General features: G+C 42.0%; 1 protein-coding gene across 1 annotated transcript; it reads right to left on the bottom strand.

Moving 5' to 3' along the window:
- Positions 1-479: 479 nt before the first annotated feature.
- LOC145988096 (uncharacterized) lies at positions 480-890 on the bottom strand. Its single transcript, XM_083122928.1, has one exon. The coding sequence runs from the start codon at positions 888-890 to the stop codon at positions 480-482; it is 411 nt and encodes a 136-aa protein (XP_082979054.1).
- Positions 891-10,946: the final 10,056 nt, after the last annotated feature.

A 10,946-nucleotide genomic window follows, 5' to 3' on the forward strand; every position in this document is an offset into this window, starting at 1 on the left:
GGCTGATTGCCCGAGAAAACCTCTTAAATATTCGCCGCCAGGAAAGCTTCAAGAATTATTTTACTTGTTATCCGAACCACACGAATTTCCACCCCTTTCGGCATTCGTGCGTACCGAACTCAGAAGAGCGCTGCACGCGAAATTCAAAATGACCCCCATAAGGGCTCAATGATGTTCAGGTCCGGCGATTGGGCGGGCCATAGCAGATGTTCAACCTCACGTTCATGCACATCGACAAACACTGTGGCCTGTTTAGCAGTGTGTATCGGTGCGTTATCATCCTGGAACACTGCCTCACCCTCCGGTAACAATATTTGCACCATAGGGTGCAGATGGTCCTCCATCTGGCCGTATAGTCCTTGGCAGTGACATGTCTCTCTAGAACGATCAGTGGTTTACCCAAAGACTGCCACGATATTGCACCCCACAATATCACGGATCGACTCCCATGTTTTCTCTCTGGGCACTAAGCAGTCGGGTTAGTGTGCTTCCGAAGGACTTCTCCATATGTAAACTCTTCCATATGTCGGAAAAATAGTGAAGCTGGACTCATCTGAGAACACGACACGTTTCAGGTCGTCTAACGTCCATGATTTTGTGCTGCTGGCACCAGTCAAGCTGCTTCTTTTCATTTGTGCTAGTGACCAAGGTGTTCGAATAGCAACCCCGCCATGGATGTTGACCCTATGAAGTTCTGGACGGATGGTTTTGGTAGAAACAGGTTCAGTGAAGTGCGTATTTAATTCTGCGGTGACTTTTGCTGCGGTGGTTTTACACTTTTTGGACACAATCCTCTTCAATACCCTGACGTCCCTGTCAGACAGCTTCCGCTTCCCCCGACAGTTGCTCCTCCTGGGTGTGGTTCGTCCTTCATTCTGATATGCTGCCATGACCCTTGATATCCTACAAATAATCGCAGTCTCCGTTACTGATGCACCTGCGAGAAAAGCACCAACAATTTACCTTCCTTGGAAATCTGAAATGTCCCCCATTCTGCTGCGCGAAACCGAATATTCGACATGCAGTCCAATGTTACTGGCAGGCACAAATCTACACGCTCGAATGTTCGCTAGGCTGTACGTGAGCAACAGATGGCGCTGGCGAGCCCTCCTGCGACGTGTTCTAATCAAAGGTGTTTCAATTTCAATGTCCGCCACCTGTATGTGTTTATGTGAAGATTTCATTCTCATCCGCCTAAAATGCTACGTGAAAAAACGGGAAGGTGTCAGTCAAGATGGCAGACTGTGGAATTTGAACCTGTGACTTCCCGAATACGGTCCAAGCATGAATTAAGAATCTGATAAATAATAATCTATTGTAATTATGCCTTAGTCGTAATATCGGCAACACAATTACAAATTATATGTAATTTTCTACATTAAATCTTGATCTCCATAATTACGTAATCATAACGCTGAAATCAAATTTCGACGGTTCGGTTTCTGGTATGGGTACAAGCGGTTCACACTTCACTTTAGATTGTAAGTGGGCCTTCCCAAAGGAGTAATGGCAACGCTGTCACTTTGCAATGAAGGGGTTCCGGGTACGAACCTTGGTGGAGGCACTTTGCACAGTGATTCGGATCACACTTTAATCCGGATTAGCCTATCTGAGTATTAAGTGCACTTAAAACAAAAACAAAGAAAACACTGTAGGTCTAGTTCGGATTAGCATATTTGTGCATAAAAAACAAAAACGCAACTTTCAATTACCAAGAACTAACAAAAGAAAAAAATATATCTTGCTATGCGATGGCATTCCTCAATAAAAGTAAGACCGCAAGGTGTAGTATTGAAGAGTTCACTAATTCTGGCAGCCTGCGGACAGCCGTTCGCCTACTATCACATCATGGAGGGGAGGGACTAGGAGGGACTAGGAGGGACTAGGAGGTTCGACTAGGGCTTCGCGCAAACGGGAAGGGTTGGGTGGTCAAGCAGCACTCCTTCCTCTCCCCGTTTAAACTGGGAATTAGAGAGCTCTTGGGTTCAGGGAGTGGAAGTTACATGTCCTGCAAGTCTGGCCAAATTATCTTAACTTTTATGCACATGTGCTTTTCGGGAGTGGCCCAACAGTGTTTTCTTGCTATACGAGTCGTCGGAATTCCCACCTCTCAAGCAGGTGCCCAACGTCTAGTGTTCAACTTAGAATCTAAAGCTGGTATAATATCGCTCAATAGAAACCCTAACTGAAATTAAGCCTAATTTAGTTTGTCTGAGAACTATTAAATCATAACATTAACATATATGTAATTAGATAGGCTCTAATTAAGTCCCAAGGGTCCCGGGTTCGAATCCCGCTCGGGCTTGGTTGTTTGTGAATGTCCATTCATCAATTTCATCATTTCATCACTCATCCCCATCTTCGCAAATTAGCCAAGAGGCACCAAACGCGAAGTAAAATAAACTAAATCACTCAATCAATCAATCAATCTAATTAAGCCACTGTTTACATTTGCGTCTCAGTTCGAACGTTATACAAAACTATAGCCACATTTCAGGAAAACGTTCTGCATTAATGAACTGCTAAGTTGTTTCACGACTAGAAACAGCTTTTATTGGACAAGAATCTCAATTCTGTGAGTCTAGCAATAAAATGATAAATAACAAATATAGATGTATGAGGTAAAAAAATACTAGAAAAAAATGTTACCTTAAATGGATTGTAAATGATCACAAAATTATATTATAATCTTTCTCATGGTTGCCAGGAGTAGGTAAGTAACACTTTTTTCACCATAATTTTCATTTTCTTTTTTTCCTGTTTCCAGTATTTCCATGTCATAGACCATCACTAAACACACCTTTTGTTGCCTTCAAACATCAACAGTGTTGCCACTGTAATTCATAATTTTTTTAAAACACCCATTTGGACCGGTACGCCTTTACGAGGCATTTGAGGATTGGCTATACGCGAAAACGATCGGTTTTCTTCTCTGAACTATAGATGGCGAAATAGTCCACCTACCCAAGGTGGAAATTGACGTCCAAATTTCCGTACGAATGTTTGACATGCAATTTTCCATGCTTTGTGGAAAAATAAATTTACACTTTCACTTCCATTTGGCAACACTGCATGAACAACACTGCACCCCGTTTGTTGTTTCTATGTTTAAAAATATTTACTTGGACAGGGCTAACATTTGGTGTATGACTTATGTATGTACAGGTTTCGGTTACAAAATAACGCCACTCTTAATTCCCAGTTGCGCCGTTCGTGGGACACCCTGTATAACATAAAACATTCTGCGCACTACTCGTAATTTTCTTTGCTATTCCTCTCATTTTCCTTAAAAATAGCTTTTTCTGAGATTTTATTTACTACATAGGGCATCACGGAAACTGGAGATGCTATGCCAAAATTTTGCTAGCTGGGGGATAACCTTCGCATCTCTCCCCCCCCCCACCCCCCACCCCCAACTTCGAGCACTGATGACATTGGTTACCGCGCTAAAATAATCACCGTCTCGGTGCCATTAAGTGATAGATTTTCGATCTCGCTACCTAAGTTCTTGGGTTTGAGAACCGATTTGGGCATGAGTCTCATCTAATCATCTCTCATCCTCAACGTCACGATAAGCCAAAGTATTAGCAGAAAGGCAACCATAAATAACAAAAATACAAATACAATACTAAAATAATTGGATATTTCCTATAATATTAGTAAAGACTCTATGAAGTCAATACAGTTCCGTATTATTACACACACATACGCATGCACAGTAATTGCTTGTTTTGCAATAAAACTGATGTCAAAGTATGTTCTTTTGTTTGCTTGTTTCAATGAAATGGCTTGTTTATAAAGAAGAAAGCCTGCATGAACACATAAATTAATTCTCATGTAAAACTAGTTCATGCTTTTGTAATTATACACAAACGTGTAGAATGCTGAACCTGACATAACAAAGTTAATATACGGAATTCAAGCGTTTCCTACAAAATTAATTGTTAACCTTTGACATTTCTGCTGGCTAGACCTGCACGTGTTCTTGTTATCTTTAAAAGCTTTTCATGTACTTGTAGATGGCACCACAGTACGGTAGAAGGTTAAACAAACTAACACAGTTAATTTAGAGACAGTGTATGTCTAGACTGCTTGTAATCAAACCTGAGTTAATAGTATTGAACAACCTAAACGTATAAACATAAAGGTGATAACTAAATCAAGCGCTTGTACGAAGTTTAAGAAACCTCATTACAAGCGTTAATTTCAATTTGACCTATATGAATAGACTACTGTCTATACACAACGTCGAGCTTGAAATTAGAATCCTATGTAATTTGAACTAGATTGAAACCGGAGATCAGTAAACGAACTTTACCAATTACCTAACTACATAAGATCATCTTTCATAGTTAAATTAATTTTGTATTCATATAGGGGAAGGTCGGATAGTATCGGACGGCGTATGGTATCGGACAGTGTATGGTTCACTATTTTCGGAACAGGGTAGCAGCACTGTTGTGCCACGTGTTAGTAGTTCTTTGTGAGGGAAGTGTGGCGCCAACATTCCGAGACAGTACGTTGAAAGGTGCACATGTGGTGCGACGTTTTGTAGTTTTTTGTGCTGTTTGTGGCTGCACGTACTTAATTTTGTCGGCTAGTTACGGAAATATAAGTAAGTGAAATATAAATTTAAGTAGTTTCACATTTTTGTTGTAGCTTTGGATCCTAATTGTCAATATGTCATTGCCTTCATTGCAAGACAAATTCTTTCGTGACTCATTATTACCACGCGTATTGATCGGGTTGTATCGGACGAGGTGTTGGCGGGCAATATCGGACAACAACATTTAAAGTTTTTGTGCGAAATCTTATAGTTCTATCATTTGTTTCAGGTAAAAATGGACTAAAAGAGAGGTAAATGGACAGAGGAAAATATGAAAGCAGCAACTGATAAAGTGGTAGGTGGTGAGATGAGTACAAGAGAAGCAAGTAAACAGTTTTCCGTCCCGAAAAGCACTTTATGTGACAGGGTGAGATTTATTTCCTTGAGAAAAGAAATTCAAATAAAACGGCAAATGTGTACATTTCAAAACACTTTTACGGATGAACAGGATGAGTTACTGCATAGTCTTGTCAAATATTTGGACAGCCAGGTGATACCTCTCAACAAGAAAGAAATTTTGAAACTAGCATTTCAGTTCGCAGGACACTTGAAAGTGAATCATAAATTCAACAGAAATTCAACTCCTTGCAAACTTTGACTTGAAGAAAAACAACAAAAGGAACAAACTGTAACAGTTGCGAAAGGAACAAAGGAGCAGAATCAGAAAACGGCAAAGAAATCTCTGAGCTTCGACTGTGAAGCAAAGTCTAATTGCATAATTTGTGGTGAAAACTTCGATGAGGACTGGATACAGTGTACTGTGTGCAAAGGTTGGGCCCATGAGGAGTTGGTGTTTTAAGTCCGCTTTATGCACAGTAAGGCTAATCGGGACTGGACCTACAGTTTAAAGTGGGATCCGAACCACTTGTGCCTCTACCGGGTATCGAAACCGGGACCCCTTGATTACAAGGCAACGACGCTACCACTGCGCCGTCTGGGAGGCACCCGTGGGCCCATGAGGACTGTGCCAGTCTTGAGGGAGATGCATTTTATTATAAATGTGATATTTGCAATTCAAAATAACAATCTGTAGTTTGTAAGGCATGTAAGAAGGCATGTAAGAAGGTAATGACAGATCTGTCCGATATAGCCCGCCATTTTTTTATATATTGAAAAATGAGACTTTTACATTTTTTCAATATCTCTAATTTGTGTAGTAAAAGTGCATGATGGTTTATATAGTGTTATAAATACAGGGTGTTGCAAAATACCTGTTACAACGCTTGGGAGGTGATTCTACAAGTAAAAACAAGGAAAAAACGTCATGTGAAAAATGTCGAAATCGGCACCGTTTTCGAGTGACAGGCGTGCGAAAATCGCCTCACACCATGTGTAAAGTACAATAACTCAAGAAGGAAGAAATATATCAATGTCGGAATAAAATAATACAAACAAAATCGTACCTGGTGAATACAATGGTGCATCAATTGAGGCCCAGTGTAAATTGCGCAAGGGGACTCTCAAAGAAAGTGGGGAATCCCCTGATGGAAAATACAAGAAATTTACTACTATCTTCTACATAATGTTGAGATCGGAATGTAGCCAGTAAAAAATGGCGACGTATGTCCACATGTCCCACTACTGCTGGGACACCGTCCCACACCCGGGAAATAGGAAAATAACTGCAAATCTCCTGTTGTACACGGTTCACATTGCGGTTCGAAGAAAAGAAACCAATTTGTCGCATGTCTCACTACTGCTGGGACACCATCCCAAATGGAAAAAAATACTGGAAAATCATAAAAAAAAGTTTTCAATCCCTTAATGTTGACACACTACTTTGCAGTACGAAAAACAAAAGTTAAACAATGGCCACATGTCGTTAGGCTGTACATATACTACAAGAGAGCTCCCCAAAGAAAGTGGGTAATCCTCGAAGGAATGAAGACGGAGAATGGCGAGAAAACGCACACAATGGCATGTAACATTTCCAGGCACAGCACATCTGGAAGGGATTCCACTGAGAAGCGCACAACCTCCGCACATGCAGATCGACGGTATGAAGTACAGCGATATCCAGCATCTTCACTCGTACCTTTCACTAAAGGACACTATGTGGTGCTGATAGGGGCTCACACAAACACCGGTATACTCAGAGACGTTGTTGAAAATGTCCGCCATTGACTTCAAGACAAAGATGGCATCGGCGAAGCACTGATTGTCTGGTACGTGCAAATACCTCTGGCATGTCACCAATTGTCCCAGCAGCGGCACTAACACGAGCAACGAGATCCTCAGCACTTTCCACAGGGGTTTCATACACGAGCCTTTTCATTTCTCCCCACACAAAGAAATCCAGTGGTGTGAGGTCGGGGGAACGAGGTGGCCACGGTAAAGGTCCACCCCTGCCAATCCAACGATCGCCGAAAATATCGTTGAGTAAGGCTCTGGCTCCCCGGTCGAAATGTGCGGGGGCGCCGTCGTGTTGAAACCAGATACGTTGTCTACCTGCCAGTGGCACGTTTTCCAAAAGTTCAGGTAATACGTCATGTAGAAACACCCGATAATTCCCACCACACAAAGTAGATGGCAAAATGTACGGGCCTATCAAGTGGTCACCTACTACGCCACACCACACATTCACTGCGAACCTATGTTGATGATGGCGCACAATGATTGCATGCGGATTGTCCATATCCCAGACGTGGCTGTTGTGGCTATTGAACATGCCGTCCCTGGTGAACATTGCCTCATCGGTCCACAAAACTATTGTTGGGAACTCTGGAATGGAAAGAGTTTGTTGCACGTACCATTGGCAGAAATCCATGCGTAGGGGAAAGTCCGTGGGCAGTATGTGGTGCACCTTATGCAATTTGTATGGGTGCAATCCCTCCTCTCGAAGAACGCGGAACACATTGCTATGGTGGGTTTGTTGAGTACGAGCAATGACACGTGTGCTGGTGTCAGGACGGTCTCGTATCGCGTCCAACACGTCCTCTTCAAATTGCACAGTGCGCACAGTGCGGGGTCTTCCACAATCCCACCTACGGGGTAGTAGAGATCCAGTTTCACGCAGTCGAGCATCAAGTCTTTGAAAGAGTGCATGTGCTGGTAATCGCCTATTGGGAAAACGTTCGTGATACAAACGACGTGCTTCACGGCTGTTTCGGTTTGCCTCTCCATAAACGAGATGCATATCAGCAAGCTCGTGGGTAGAGTACTCCACCATTGTCTTGTTCGAGAACTGCCCAGAAACAGGGGCACTTTCCCTCCGAGTGACGGATCACAACTACCGTGATTAGCACCCACGTAATGTCACACAGGTGTCCACGCAGTTGTTGCAAACCGAGAAAGAACACGGGAATACGTACTCTACGTACAGTATTCCTTAGCGCAATTCAACCATACACACACGCCAGACTAAACTCCACGCTGCGAGACGCAGAACAAGACAGGAAAAACAACGGTCGACTACAGTCTCTACGTAGTATCCACCAACACTAATACGTAACAGGTGACCTACACTCACAGCGCCTCTAGTGGAGCTTTCTGTACCAATTAGCTGAAATCAATCTGAGCGTAATTTGACGGCATAGCGTCATTTTCGAGTGAATTTCCTATTTCCCGAGTGTGGGACGGTGTCCCAGCAGTAGTGGGACATGTGGACATACGTCGTCATTTTTTACTGCCTACATTCCGATCTCAACATTATGTAGAAAATAGTAGTAAATTTCCTATATTTTCCATCGGGATTCCCCACTTTCTTTGAGAGTCACCTTGCGCAATTTACACTGGGCCTCAATTGCTGCACCATTGTATTCGTCAGGCACGATTTTGTTTGTATTCTTTTATTCCGACATTGATATCTTTCTTCCTTCTTGAGTTATTGTACTTTACGCATGGTGTGAGGCGATTTTCGCACGCCTGTCACTCGCAAACGGTGCCGATTTCGACATTTTTTCACATGACATTTTTTCCTCGTTTTTACTTGTCGAACCACCTCCCAAGCGTTGTAACAGGTATTTTGCAACACCCTGTATATGAATAAGGATTGCATATATGATGTTTTTATTTAATTTGTGATTATCCTAAAGTTGTTACATCATATATTCCTTAAGTGTCCGATACTACCCGACCTTCCCCTACACTACATTGGATTGACTTACACGTGGCAGAAACTTAATCTCGGTACAGCAAAGATATCATATACTTAAGCAGACCTGAATTAAAATTGTACGGTGGAACGAGCAAGTTGTCCATCTCTATTTCGTTTTTTTTTTCTCTTAGAGTCTACTTAGTTTTACGGAATGGCATTGTACTGCTGCTGATGCTATGATTATCGACAACTTCGTTGGTGTTTTGTTTGTTGAATATGGTGATGGACAGACAATAAATACCGCCCTATGCGGTAGATTCAGGTATCAATAGGAAATGGGTAGAAATCCACTCCACTCTCATTTTCTGAAGGGTTTCAAGCGTGGGAACGAGGCCTTACCAAGCAATATGTTACGAAGAGAAATTGCTCGTCCTGATGTTCTCTATGCGCTGTGAAATTGGTCGGTGTTCTACTGCTGCAACCTGTATGAATACAAGCCGCTTTTCTATTTCTATAGGTTAATCGTCCCGACAGTAAGAATGAATGATGGTTAGGTGGCATTAGTGAAGGTGCATTGACAAAGCAACAACTAAGCGTACATCGCTTAGTTCGCAAGCTGACCACTCAAGTGCTCTGACACATTTATGTTTTTAGGCTAGTTGCCACTGTGAGGATGAATGAGAATAAAATAATTGAACTAACATTCGCATGCCAAGGTGAGACAATCAAACCAATTAAGTTTGTACCGTATTTTTCGGACAATAATTGATTGATTCAGGTGGTGTTTTAAGTCCACTTTATGCACAGTAAGGCTAATCCGGACTGGCCCTACAGTTTAAAGTGGGATCCGAACCACTATGTGCCTCCTCCGGGTATCGAACCCGGGACCCTTTCATTACAAGGCGACGACGCAACCACTGTGCCATCGGGGAGGCCCTTTTTTGGGACCATAAGAGACACCCTTAAATTTGAAATGCAATTTAGAATATTAATATATCACATTTTATTCTCAACTACTAGTAACTTACCAGTAAAAAGAGTTCCAATTACAGTTCATTGTCACTTTCCCTCATAGCGTCACAGAGGCCTCCCCGATGGCCTAGTAGTAACGTCAAGAGGTCTAAAGATTGGTGGATGCACATAATGGCTTGGATTCTACTTTAAACTGTAGGTTCAGTCCCGATTAGCCTATCTGCGCACAAAGTGGACTTAAACTTCAAGCTCATACTGTGACACTAAGATGCCATCACTTCTGTGGTCTCATACCGTCCCATTGGGCTACGTCCGTACGAGAAGGATATTAATTTTTTTTCAAGCGTGATTACTGATTTTTGTGGTTCGCTACTCACCATCATTTTCTCAGTTGGTGGTGTCACGAAGTGTCTTTCCGTTGTCCTTGCATATTGCACAACTTGTGCCGGTAATTTAAATGCGACACTGTACGAGAATCTTTTGCACAGGCGGCATTGTATAGAAACTGAACCGTACATAGTTAAGGTAACGGAGCTGAACACCGAACGAGTGAATTGAATATGCAGTTTTCACTGCCTTATTATCTTCAGCATGTATATATTTTTCTAAACTCTATGTAAAAGAAAAAAATACACCATGACACAATGCTGAAATATGTGCGAGGCATGGGGAGAGGCAAATCCGAAAATATTTTCTTAGTAATTAATTTACTTAGCTAGTTCGAAGTCGATCGATTAAAGTGTTCACTAAAGCTTAAAAATAGTGACTTTCAGTAATAGGATAGACAGGCTATTGTAATTGTCGGTAAATACTTTGGGAGGATTATTATGACATGATGGGGAGACTCGCCAGTGGCCTTGAGGGAAAGGGCACTCTTGCACATATGTACGCAGAGAGAGAGAGAGAGAGAGAGAGAGAGAGAGAGAGAGATTATTAGTAAATATACGATTAAACTGGGGTGCCAGAAATTTCAATAAAGGAATATGTCTTAAAAGAAGGTGAATTATGACGTCTTCCTTTATTAATCACCTCTCTTTCCACTGCCTTTTCGTGTAACCGACGCACTTTACTTTGAAAACTAGAATAATGGGCGAGTTACAATCCCATCACAAGACGGTACTGCTTAAGTTGTTCCGTAGAGCAATTTCCTAAAATTCTGTTACAACCCTTTACACTTACCTTATGGCATGTTCTCTCAAAGTCTAATTTATATTTCAGAATAATGAACACTCTATTCGAGGTTCCCGAGGCGACATTAGGCCAATTATCCCAGCTGCTCTCTTCTCCACAGAACACCTCTAATTGAATGTAAGGAAATTGGAGCGATAACTG

Source organism: Lepisma saccharinum, chromosome 5 (assembly GCF_977018435.1).
Source record: "Lepisma saccharinum chromosome 5, izLepSacc3.1, whole genome shotgun sequence".
Taxonomy (NCBI): Eukaryota; Metazoa; Arthropoda; class Insecta; order Zygentoma; family Lepismatidae; genus Lepisma; species Lepisma saccharinum.

Excerpts from the sequence above, each read along its gene's own strand:
- LOC145988096 (XM_083122928.1), bottom strand. The coding sequence starts at position 890 with ATGGCAGCATATCAGAATGAAGGACGAACCACACCCAGGAGGAGCAAC.